Below are 13,460 nucleotides of genomic sequence, written 5' to 3'. Positions count from 1 at the left end.
ACATCAGTGGCAGCTTTGTGGCGATTTGAAGGTTGTTGCTCTCTTGCTTGGTCTGCAGACTGGATACACAAAGTACTGCTGTTTTCTCTGTGAATGGGATAGTCGTGCAAGAGATTCCCACTACATCAAGAAAGATTGGCCACTCCGACAGTCATTGGAGCCTGGGAAGAAAAGTGTTCAGCATCCACCACTTGTTGAATCAAGGAAGATTTTGTTACCACCCTTACACATCAAGCTGGGTCTGATGAAGAACTTTGTCAAGGCCATTGACAAAACACAAGCAGCTTTCAAGTACCTCCGTGAAAAATTTCCAAGGTTAAGTGAAGCTAATATAAAGGAAGGTGTCTTTGTTGGTCCTCAGATTCGTGAACTTCTTCGAGATGATGCATTTGACCATGCACTGCGTGGCAAGGAAAAGACGGCATGGAAAGCCTTCCAGTTAGTGGCAATAAATTTTCTCGGAAACAACAAAGTAGACAACTACAGGTTGTTGGTGGAAAACCTCCTCAAGGCATACAAAAGCCTTGGTTGCAACATGTCACTAAAGATACATTTTTTGCACTCTCATCTAGATTTTTTTCCACCGAACTGCGGAGCAGTGAGCGACGAGCACGGCGAGCAATTTCACCAGGACATTGCAACAATGGAGAAACGCTATCAGGGCAAATGGAGCCCATCAATGCTTTCAGACTATTGCTGGACAGTGACAAGAGATGCTCCATTTAATGAATACAAGAGACAGGCCAAGAAGCTCCGAGAAGCCACTGAATAGGACTAAACTATGTACATAATAGTTTTTTGACTTTTGTTTCATAATAAATTTTATTTATATAACCCTTTTGCTGATTTTTAAAGTGTTACATAAACAGGACAGGTGAAATATTATCATGTAAAGCAACCATAAACACATGAAAAGACCTAGATTTAAAATTTATGATTAAAACTCTACTATCTACACAATATACATAGACATAAAATGTAAAAACTTAAATATCTTAGAAACAGTAGCCAATCAGTTGTTTTAATTGTCTATTTAATTTAATATTTGAATTCAGCACATCAAAATACATAATAAATAGCACATTTTATCTCTGAAGCAGACGACTTCTGAAAAATTGTAGACCAGTGTAATTGTTTCAATAGTGACTTTGTAAGTTTGTGATAAATTGTCCAATGAGGAACAGTTTCAGAAATGAAAAGAACTTGGAAAACTTCAGAAAATATGAAATGGATGTTTCTATTTTTTTATTAGCTCTACAGTTAAATATATCACTTTTAGATTTGACTCATTTTGAGTATTTTTTTCTTTATACTTTTGGGTCAAAGTTAGAGATAGGTGGTTGGAGGGAGGGTGGAGAGAGGCTATGGTGGCCCCAAAGGCTTCTGGGATATCCAAGGACAGCACATGCTGGCCTAAGGAGAAAACACCAGATGGAGAAGGTCACCATAGAAAATGACTTGAAAATGATCATGGGGTGAACAGAGTGAAAAGAGAGGTAGGATTTCCTGCTAGAGCAAACAGAATGGTCAGGGAATTGAGAAATTATTGCAATCATCCAAGAAGGGGACAACAAGAAGCTGGCACTTGAAAGGGCCTTTTTGTAAACCCTATCTATGTTTCACAGGCACTTGGTTTGAATTCACCCCTCATGAGTCTGGCTTTCCTGCCCTGGGGGCATTTGTGTGCACCAAAGACTTGGGAAGCAAATTCGAGAATGGGAAGTTGAAAGATAACAGCGAAGAGAAAAGTATCTGCTACCTGCAAGGTAAGCAATCAAGTCCCTGATTCTCAGCCAATAGATAGATAGGTATTGCAGGTTTGTTACCCAGGGTTTTCAGAACCCAAAGCAGTGGTAACTTAACTGTTTCACTCCAGGCATTGTCAAGATGAAATCAATGGGAACACATCAATTTTCATCTGATAAATGATTGATACAAATAAGTGGTGCTTTTAACTAAAATGACAATTTATTAGATTTAAGCACATCCAGACATAAGCAATAGGTTTAGAACATCCCAAAGCATTACCTAGAATCTGAGATGGTATTGAGTACTTTGCAGCAGGGTGGTAATGGCCAGTTGCTTCCCTGCTGGGGAGTCTGGTGTCACGAAAAACATCTCTCTGGATAGCTGCAGAGAATTTCCCCAAAGTAAACTCTATTATCTAGCCCTGTTTGTAACTAACTTTTACAAAACACATGGATCATAGTGACCCCTACTGTGTCATCACTTCTCCCAATATAAATAAGCTAGTTGTCAATCAACTTTCCTAACAAACTTAGTCATAATAAACTTCTATATTAAAGGCAGAAGCTTCAAACCTACAACTAGCATTTGACCTTGCCTCCAGAAGCCCTGCTTGTTCAAATTAACCCTTAACTATGTAGTGTTCTATTTTTTTTTTAATTCATGATGCCTGAATGCACATAATATGGCTGCAATTGGCTTCATCAAATTCTGGAGTACACGCACCCCTCAAATCTGGGGCACCAAGTCCACTATGTTATTCTAATGCAGTGTGAGATCTACCTCATATTATAGACCTATTAGGAATGTTTCCAGCCACCCAATCCTGTAGGTCTCATCCCAATTTCAGAGCTCTCTTGCCAGTTGCTTGTATCTAAGTTTTTACATTTTATGTCTATGTATATTGTGTAGGAGGAGCAATACAGCACCCTTTTGGGGTAAGTGACTGTCTGTAGTGTGTGTTTGTTTGTGTTTGAGGGTTACTTGCTGTGAGCTGAGCTTGTGTTTGTCAGTCTGTTTGTTTGTTTTGGTTGTTTGAAGGACCGTGTGCTGTGGCTGGCAGTTGGAAGGTTTGAAAGCTAGAAGTCTCTGGTAAGTGGCTGAGCCTTTATCAGTGGGCGGGGCATTCATACAGGCCAGGGCTTTATAAAGCAGCGCACAAGCGACCAGGGGCTGCTAACAGGGAGTTTCAAAAGGGAGTTTGGAAGGGGAGCAGGAAGGGGGCGAGGGTCCCTTGCCGGTTCCATCTGTTTTCCCTTGATTCCCCTTAATACCTATAAAGCAACTACATTCATAACTTTTCGCTTAAACAACCCTTTCAGCTGACAGGGGGCTGCAGACGGGAGTTTGACAGAGGGAGCCTTACGATGGTTAGGAAGACCCGCAACACCTGTGCCAGCACTGCTACTGTCTCCTCCACCTGTGCCTGTAGCCAGACAGAGTGCCTAAGCATGGATGCCTCTACCCAGATCCTGCTGTGGTTTTGCAAAGACTGTAACTTGCAATTTCCACTTACTGATATCCAGGCTGGGGGGACCATCCAATGTGAGAGGTGCCTGCTGGTGGAATCTCTCAGGCAGCAGGTGGGAGAGCTACAGGAGGAGGTGGCTAGGTTGAGGAGCATCCGTATCCATGAGCAATTCCTCGACAGTGTCCATGTGGAGACAGCTGAGGTAGCTGTCCCAGTACGCAGGACTGCTGATACACCACTGGTGGAGGAGGAGATGGCTCAGGGTGGACACTGGCAGCTGGTTACTTCTGGCAGCAGGCAGTGCTCCACCCTTGCTCCGAACCCTCCTGCCGTGGTTATAGGTAACCGTTATGCTGTTCTTGACACAGGAAAGAAGGAATCACTCCCTACAGTAAAGGAGGAGAAGCCTCGTACCCCTAAGGCTGGAAAGTCTGCTGCCACCACTGCGAATAGGAAACGTAGGGTAGTGGTGGTCGGAGACTCTCTGCTGAGGGGGACGGAGGCGCCCATCTGTCGCCCTGACATCTCATCTCGGGAGGTATGCTGCCTGCCGGGGGCCCGTATCCGAGACGTTACGGAGGCATTGTCGAGGATTATCCAGCCCTCTGACTACTACCCCATGCTACTCATCCATGTGGGCACAAATGATACTGCGCGGTGTGACATTGAGCGGATCAAGAGTGACTACAGGGCTCTGGGAGTACGGGTGAAGGAGTTTGGAGCGCAGGTGGTATTCTCTTCAATTCTTCCTGTCAAAGGTAGGGGCCCAGGCAGAGACAGATGCATCATGGAGGTGAATGCCTGGCTGCGAAGATGGTGTCGCCAGGAGGGCTTTGGCTTCCTAGACCACGGGATGCTATTCGAGGAAGGACTGCTAGGCAGAGATGGCGTTCACCTTTCGAGGAGAAGAAAGACCCTGTTCGGACACAGACTGGCTAACCTAGTGAGGAGGGCTTTAAACTAGGTTCGACGGGGATAGGTGAGCAAAGCCCACAGGTAAGTGGGGAACATGGAGACCGGGGAGATGGGTCGGAAACGAGAGGGAGTGTGGGCTATATTGGCAGAGAGAAAGGAGAGTCAGGACAAAACTGGGAGGAAAGATCAAACCAGTATCTTAGATGCCTATATACAAATGCGAGAAGTATGGGGAATAAGCAGGAAGAACTGGAAGTGCTAATAAATAAATACAACTATGACATTGTTGGCATCACTGAAACTTGGTGGGATAATACACATGATTGGAATGTTGGTGTGGATGGGTACAGCTTGCTCAGGAAGGATAGACAGGGGAAAAAGGGAGGAGGTGTTGCCTTATATATTAAAAATGTACACACTTGGACTCAGGTAGAGATGGACATAGGAGACGGAAGTGTTGAGAGTCTCTGGGTTAGGCTTAAAGGGGCAAAAAACAAGGGAGATGTCATGCTAGGAGTCTACTACAGGCCACCTAACCAGGTGGAAGAGGTGGATGAGGCTTTTTTCAAGCAACTAACAAAATCATCCAAAGCCCAAGATTTGGTGGTGATGGGGGACTTCAACTATCCGGATATATGTTGGGAAAATAACACAACCGGGCACAGACTATCCAACAAATTCTTGGACTGCATTGGAGACAACTTTTTATTTCAGAAGGTTGAAAAAGCTACTAGGGGGGAAGCTGTTCTAGACTTGATTTTAACAAATAGGGAGGAACTCGTTGAGAATGTGAAAGTAGAAGGCAGCCTGGGTGAAAGTGATCATGAAATCATAGAGTTTGCAATTCTAAGGAAGGGAAGAAGGGAGAACAGCAAAATAGAGACAATGGATTTCAGGAAGGCAGATTTTGGGAAGCTCAGAGAGCTGATGGGTAAGGTCCCATGGGAATCAAGACTGAGGGGAAAAACAACTGAGGAGAGTTGGCAGTTTTTCAAAGGGACGCTATTAAGGGCCCAAAAGCAAGCTATTCCGCTGGTTAGGAAAGATAGAAAATGTGGCAAAAGACCACCTTGGCTTAACCACGAGATCTTGCACGATCTAAAAAATAAAAAGGAGTCATATAAAAAATGGAAACTAGGACAGATTACAAAGGATGAATATAGGCAAACAACACAGGAATGCAGGGGCAAGATTAGAAAGGCAAAGGCACAAAATGAGCTCAAACTAGCTACGGGAATAAAAGGAAACAAGAAGACTTTTTATCAATACATTAGAAGCAAGAGGAAGACCAAAGACAGGGTAGGCCCACTGCTTAGTGAAGAGGGAGAAACAGTAACAGGAAACTTGGAAATGGCAGAGATGCTTAATGACTTCTTTGTTTCGGTCTTCACCGAGAAGTCTGAAGGAATGCCTAACATAGTGAATGCTAATGGGAAGGGGGTAGGTTTAGCGGATAAAATAAAAAAAGAACAAGTTAAAAATCACTTAGAAAAGTTAGATGCCTGCAAGTCACCCGGGCCTGATGAAATGCATCCTAGAATACTCAAGGAGCTAATAGAGGAGGTATCTGAGCCTCTAGCTATTATCTTTGGAAAGTCATGGGAGACAGGAGAGATTCCAGAAGACTGGAAAAGGGCAAATATAGTGCCCATCTATAAAAAGGGAAATAAAAACAACCCAGGTAACTACAGACCAGTTAGTTTAACTTCTGTGCCAGGGAAGATAATGGAGCAAGTAATTAAGGAAATCATCTGCAAACACTTGGAAGGTGGTAAGGTGATAGGGAACAGCCAGCATGGATTTGTGAAGAACAAATCATGTCAAACCAATCTGATAGCTTTCTTTGATAGGATAACGAGCCTTGTGGATAAGGGTGAAGCGGTGGATGTGGTATACCTAGACTTTAGTAAGGCATTTGATACGGTCTCGCATGATATTCTTATCGATAAACTAGGCAAATACAAATTAGATGGGGCTACTATAAGGTGGGTGCATAACTGGCTGGATAACCGTACTCAGAGAGTTGTTATTAATGGTTCCCAATCCTGCTGGAAAGGCGTAACGAGTGGGGTTCCGCAGGGGTCTGTTTTGGGACCGGCTCTGTTCAATATCTTCATCAACGACTTAGATATTGGCATAGAAAGTACGCTTATTAAGTTTGCGGATGATACCAAACTGGGAGGGATTGCAACTACTTTGGAGGACAGGGTCATAATTCAAAATGATCTGGACAAATTGGAGAAATGGGCTGAGGTAAACAGGATGAAGTTTAACAAAGACAAATGCAAAGTGCTCCACTTAGGAAGGAAAAATCAATTTCACACATACAGAATGGGAAAAGACTGTCTAGGAAGGAGTACGGCAGAAAGGGATCTAGGGGTTATAGTGGACCACAAGCTAAATATGAGTCAACAGTGTGATGCTGTTGCAAAAAAAGCAAACATGATTCTGGGATGCATTAACAGGTGTGTTGTGAGCAAGACACGAGAAGTCCTTCTTCCGCTCTACTCTGCTCTGGTTAGGCCTCAGCTGGAGTATTGTGTCCAGTTCTGGGCGCCGCATTTTAAAAAAGATGTGGAGAAATTGGAAAGGGTCCAAAGAAGAGCAACAAGAATGATTAAAGGTCTTGAGAACATGACCTATGAAGGAAGGCTGAAAGAACTGGGTTTGTTTAGTTTGGAAAAGAGAAGACTGAGAGGGGACATGATAGCAGTTTTCAGGTATCTAATAGGGTGTCATAAGGAGGAGGGAGAGAACTTGTTCACCTTAGCCTCTAAGGATAGAACCAGAAACAATGGGTTTAAACTGCAGCAAGGGAGGTCTAGGTTGGACATTAGGAAAAAGTTCCTAACTGTCAGGGTGGTTAAACACTGGAACAAATTGCCTAGGGAGGTTGTGGAATCTCCGTCTCTGGAGATATTTAAGAGTAGGTTAGATAAATGTCTATCAGGGATGGTCTAGACAGTATTTGGTCCTGCCATGCGGGCAGGGGACTGGACTCGATGACCTCTCGAGGTCCCTTCCAGTCCTATAATCTAATCTATGAATCTACTCAGCTTTCCTCCCCGCCCCATACTCCATTCAATCTTCCTTCTGTACCCACACCCTAATTTCCACCTCGCTCATGACATTCATTCACATGTAACCCCCTTTGCTCACCCTTCTTCCACCATCTCACCTTTTTGTCAACCCACTTAGATCCTCCTGAAATGGTTAGCATTTATATAGATAGCACATCCCATCCATGGATATCAATATGCTTTCCAAAAATTAGTATCAAGATACCCATTTTACAGAGAAGGAAACTGAGTCACTGAGAGGGGAAGTGGCTTCTCCAAGGTCATGATGGTTGGAAATGGGGGGGGGGGAATAGAAGTTAGGTGTCCAAATGCCTAAGATACTGCTCTGTCACTAGAGCTGGGAATTTCTAAGGTGTCTAGGGAAGTTTGGAAGCCCAACTTGCATTGAATGCCAGTGGAATTTGGGCACCTAACTCCCATGGTCTCCTTTGAAAATCCCTGCCAGGAACATTCATCTTCCTATTAGTTAATATCCAGTGTAAGTATGTCTTGTTCTTTTATATTTATTTATTTAGATAGGGAATTTCCAAAGGATCTAAAAGGACGAGGCAATTGTGCATGTGTATGTAGGGAGGAGATTTTTCGAAGGGATGAAGGACAGTTAGGCACTCAACTCTCATACAAATTCAATGGGCTTTGTGGTTGTGATTTCTGAAAGCACCTAAGTGATTTAGAAGCTTAATCATAGAATCACAGAAGATTGGGGTTGGAAGGGACCTCAGGAGGTCATTTAGTCTAACCCCCTACTCAAAGCAGGACCAATCCCCAACTAAATCATCTCAGCCACGGCTTTGTCAAGCCTAACCTTAAAAACCTCTAAGGAAGGAGATTCTATCACCTCCCTATGTAACCCGTTCCAGTGCTTCACCACCCTCCTAGTGAAAAAGTTTTCCTAATATCCAACTTAAACCTCCCCCACTGCAACTTGAGACCATTACTCCTTGTTCTGTCATCTGGTACCACTGAAAACAGTCTAGCTCCATCTTCTTTGGAAGCCCCTTTCAGGGAGCTGAAAGCAGCTAACAAATCCCCCCTCCCCATTCTTCTCTTCTGCAGACTAAATAATTCCAATTCCCTCAGCCTCTCCTCATAAGTCATGTGCTCCAGCCCCCTAACATTTGTGTTGCCCTCTGTTGGACTCTTTCCAATTTTTCCACATCCTTCTTGTAGTATGGGGCCCAAAACTGGACACAGTACTCCAGATGAGGCCTCACCCATGCCAAATAGAGGGCAATGATCACATCCCTTGATCTGCTGGCAATGCTCCTACTTATACACCCTAAAATGCGGTATAAGGATCATTTGACGTCAATGGAGATGTGTGCTCCTAAGCCAGTTAGTTGTTTTTGAAAATCCCACCCTGGGTATCAAACTGCCTTACTTCCTTTGAATATTCCAGCTTCATTCATTCATTCAAATTTGAACTATACCAATTAAACACAGTCCATCCTAGATCTGGGTGCCTTTGACAATTCTTCAAAATACATCTCCTAATGTATGATAACTCAAGCAATTATTTATCCTTAAGGGGGAAAATAAACTTTCCAAGTGAAAAGGTAGGTAAACTCTGGATTAGGTTTCCAAGGAAGGATGTGGAATCCCCATCACTGGAGGTTTTTAAGAACAGGTTGGACAAACATCCATCAGGGATGGTCTAGATTTATTTGGTCCTGCCTCACTGTGGGGGGATACACAAGAAGACCTCTCAAGGTCCCTTCTAGACCTATATTTCCATGATCCTGTGATAAAAGTAATCCTGTTAGGATTATAAACATAATAAATACATTTAACACACCCATCTCTCAACTGACTATAGGGCAGAGATGTTCCAAAAGTTATCAAACTCTGGCCAGGGAATGTCTTTCTTTCTTTTGTCTGTACAGCAACAAATGCAATGGGGTCATTCTTCATTCCTGTGTCACATAGGCACTGTGATATTACAAATACTAATACTATTTATTAGGGCTGTTGAAAATTTGGTATTTACATTTATAGGAAATGTGGAAATTTGTTTATATTCCAAATCAGGACTAAAACACAAAATTCTGACCTTTCCCACAAAATGATTTCCATTTTGGGTCAATTGAAATGTTCTGTTTTTATAAAATTGAAACATTGCCTTCCTATTTCTGTAATAGTTTCATTTACACTGAATTATAAAAGCCAATAAATTTGGGAATGAAAGATAATTTCAAAATGAAAAAATTGAAAGATTCTGTTCCAATAGGTCAACATGTTTCCTTTCACATTTATTTTTCAAATGAAATTTTATCAAAATCAACAAGTTCCCATGGAAAGTTTAAATTTTGACAAAAGAGTATTTTCTGATGCAAAAATATTCCATTGGAAATTTGTTGACCGCCTCAACTTACAATACATTTTTTCAGTTATGGATGAATGTGTGAATCGAATTGCAAAAGCACATAACCCATTAGAGACTGGCCTGCCAGTGCCCCCTTGACTTTTCTACCAGTGGGGCTTTTATCCAGGCAACTCTTTATGTAGTATTAAAGGGAAAGGGCTTAATGAACTCTTACTTGTGCCGTTGTAAATAAGGTATTTTCCTTCTTGTTTTCAGGTTTATGGGGAAGTGTCTTTGGATGCATAGAGGAAAACATTAAATATTTAAAAGGTACTGACATTTCTGCATATTGAAGTTATGGACAGGTCATCAGTGGAATCAGCACAGGTCCCCATTGGAGGAGCTACTGCACCATTCTGTAGCAATGATCCCAATGCCCTACTGTTTATCACAGTGATACTGTCATGTGTCCAACAATCTTAGTATTAGTAGCAGTAGCCTAAAGCAGCCCATGGGTGTCTGCCAGTTGTGGATGGGTTGGATTTTCAAGGGTGCCAAAGGGAGACAGAGCACCTAACTCTCATTTTTTGCCTTTCAAAATCTCCAGCATTCCAGATAATTTCCAGATTATTATATCTAAAGATGAGATTTTCAAAGCTGACTTGGGTGTTTGGAGCCTAATTTCCACTAATTTTAAAGAAGAGTTGGGCATAATCTAATCTCATGCTTCAGTCACCTGGAGGAATCAGGAAGGAATTTGTTCCCTGGTGCACATTTGTAAGCTGTTTCTTAATTATTATTAGCCTTCCTTTGAAGCATCCAAAATCAGCCACCTCTAGAGATGGGACAGCAGCTGGGGTAGGCTGATGCTCTAAGGTGGTACTGAGAATTCTGTTTCTAGATGCTTGGTTGGTGAGTCATGCTACAGGTCCAACAGATTTGGGATCAGGAAGGAATTTTCCCCCAGGTCACATTGGCATGAACTATGGGGATTTATTCCCCTTTCTTAGCAGCATTGTGTGCAAGTCACCTGCTGAGATTATATAGGCATGTCTCACCTAATCATTCCCTGCTATTGCAGGACCTCTGCCTCATGTGCACCTCAGTATCTCCTGTTCTCGGGCTGTGGCACACAACAGTTCAGCACTGCCTCAGTTTAAATGAGGTCACTGGGTTCCACCAGGGATATCTGTGTGAAATGTAATGGCCTTCTCATCTCAAATTCTACAAGTGCAATGAACAATGAAATTCAGTTCCTTTAGGTGGCTTTGAAATTCTCAGTTGAGATGAAATCCTGATCTTGAACTTCATTCTGATTTTGGAACTATCTACAATTGGGCAAATTCTGGCCTCACTTATACCTGCATAAATCAGGAGCAAATGATTAGCAATCAGTGGAATTCCCCTTACTTCATACCAGCATAAGTGACATCAGGCCCACAGAGGTGTCAGGGAAATCTGAAACTAGCTGATTAGTTACTGATGATTTTAAAGGGAAGCAAATGCTCAAGATTGGCCTTAATATTTGTGGTGGTGTTTTTTTTTTAAAATAATGATCAGATTATAAAACCTAGATAATGATAAAATCTAAGGTTTGATTCTGGTTTCAGGCTGATTTAACACTGGCGTAAGTCCACAGTGACAAATTGTGTCTTCATTTACAGTACCACGAATCAGGAATAATTCCAGTGAAAACAGCAGAGTTACTTTTGAATAGAGCTAGTTCAAACATTTTGACTAAACCATTTTCCACCAGAAAATCCTGCTTTGTGATAATCAAAAGTTTTGTGGGAATGTGTCGATTCTGATTTTTGATGGAAAATTTTCAAAATGCTACAAAATCAAAATGGAGTATTTTGTTTTGACTTTATCATTTTGTGTCAATTTTATTATTTCATTTGGTTTCAATTTTTATTTATTTTTTAACTAGCTAGCTAAAATATATATTAACTTATATTTTATATTATATATTTATAGGTAATATTTTTGTTACCTTATAATGCTTCACTATTGTTCAAAGGAAACATTTAGTACAGTCATTTTGATAATTCTGAATTGAAATATTTCACAATTGCAATCCTCCAAGATATTTTGAAGTTTTTACTTTTTGAATCAATTTGAGATGAAAACAAATTTCAGAATGTCCAAAGTTTCCCACAGGCTAGAAGTTCTGTTCCTTACCCACTATCCTTCTGAGTTACACTAATGCAGATCAGATCAAAACCATGTCCCTGACGTCTAGAGTTAAGAAAACCTCAAACCTTAAAGAAAAAAAAATGACTCCCTTTAAAAACCCTGGGTGACAGATCTTCAATGCCTTGTAACTGAATTTTGATTTCCTAGCTCAGTGGTTATCAATCCTTTTTTTTTTTTTTTTTTTGGAATCTGCAGAGATCTAAAAATTTTCAAATAGAAGAGCTTTGGAAATTTTAGACATAATCTGCAGTCCCCAAGGGGTCCACAGACCATAGGTTGAAAACCACTATTTTATGGTAATGACAACCTTTTGCGGACCCCTTAGACATGGTCTGCAGATCCCTAGGGGTCCACAGGTTAAAACCCACAGTCCTAGATGATATGGTTAGTGTCCTTAACTATGTGAAATGACTCAATGTGCGTGTTTTCTTTTCTGTTTTCAGAGCTTGTTCTCCAAATATTTTCCGGAGGACTGAGAGGAAAACATGAGTATGCAGTAGGTGGAGCAGGTGAGTCATTCTATTTCTGGAACCATGGGCCAATTTTTCTTATAACTCACATTGGGTTTATCCTGCCATGACTCCACTGATATGAAAGGAGCTAGTTCTGATCTGCACCACTATGAGCAGTTATGGCTGCGCTACAGCCCCCCTATCATAGATGCGGCAAACAGCAACAGTTCTTCTGCCAGTATCAGAGGTGAAAGTAAGCCAGTCTGGTCCGGTCCGGTCCGGTATGGCGTACCGGCAAAAGCCAGTACGCCGTGCCAGACCACACTGACTGCGGCGGGGATTTAAAGGGCTCGGGGCTCCGCAGTGGCCGGAGCCCCGGACCCTTTAATTTGCCCCTGAGCCCCGGGGGCTCCCAGTCACCTCTGCAACTGGGAGCCCCAGGGTGATTTAAAGGCCCTGGGGCTCCCAGCCACAGCCGGTGCGCCAGGGCCTTTAAATCTTGAGAGGCCACGCCTCTTCCAGATGAGGCCACGCCTCTTCCAGATGAGGCCATGCCCTCCTCAGGACTCCGGCAGTACCGGTAAGTCCTGTAAGTTACTTTCACTACTGGCCAGTATATTATCATTACTTCCCCCAACAACATTAGCTACGTTGACAGAAGTACTCTTCCATCTTCATAGCTGCGTCTACACTGAGTTGGGGGAGGAGGGGTTGTCATAGCAATGTGTGTTTTTTTCACTCCTGTGACTAATTCACATATGCCTTATAAGTGTAGACCAAGTCAGAGCTAAATCAAGCCATTTGCATTAATGATATATGTGAGTTTCATGGATCTCATTCTCCCTTTCTAGTGAATGTTAACACACATAGTATCTTTTTGATAAATGCTTGCCCAGAACAAAATCACCCTGAAAGCAAATATGTGACTTCTCTACATGGGAAGTTTTACCAGTTATCCAAGTATAGTTATACCAGAATAATCCTCATGTGGACGCTCTTGTTCTGGCATAAGAGTGGCTTTCTTGCATTACCTTAAACCACTTTCAATGAGATATAATCTAAACCTAAAAAGGCAGAAATTATTATCCACAAGAGAGTCACAGATTCCAAGGCCAGAAGGGACCAGTGTGACCATCTAGCCCAACCTACTGTATAACACAGGCCAGAGAACTGTCCCAAAATAATTCATAGAGCAGTTGCTTTTAGTAAAAATACCCAATTTGGATGTAAAAATTGCCTGTGATGGAGAATTTAGCATGATCTTTGGTAAGGTTTTCCAGTGGAAAATTATTCTCAAA

At 42.1% G+C, this 13,460-nt stretch overlaps 1 protein-coding gene across 1 annotated transcript in view; it reads left to right on the top strand.

The window, feature by feature from the left end:
* Positions 1–13,460, top strand: part of LOC128846777 (cytosolic phospholipase A2 gamma-like) — a 58,854-nt gene that overhangs the window by 26,955 nt on the left and 18,439 nt on the right. The window contains exons 7-9 of the mRNA XM_054046017.1: positions 1,626–1,766; positions 9,791–9,844; positions 12,154–12,219. Of these exons, the coding sequence (XP_053901992.1) occupies positions 1,626–1,766; positions 9,791–9,844; positions 12,154–12,219 (261 nt within the window). The remainder of the gene's footprint in view (positions 1–1,625; positions 1,767–9,790; positions 9,845–12,153; positions 12,220–13,460) is intronic.

The sequence above is a fragment of the Malaclemys terrapin genome, chromosome 12 (assembly GCF_027887155.1).
Source record: "Malaclemys terrapin pileata isolate rMalTer1 chromosome 12, rMalTer1.hap1, whole genome shotgun sequence".
Lineage (NCBI taxonomy): Eukaryota > Metazoa > Chordata > Testudines > Emydidae > Malaclemys > Malaclemys terrapin.
This window is presented reverse-complemented; position numbering and strand designations above follow the sequence as displayed.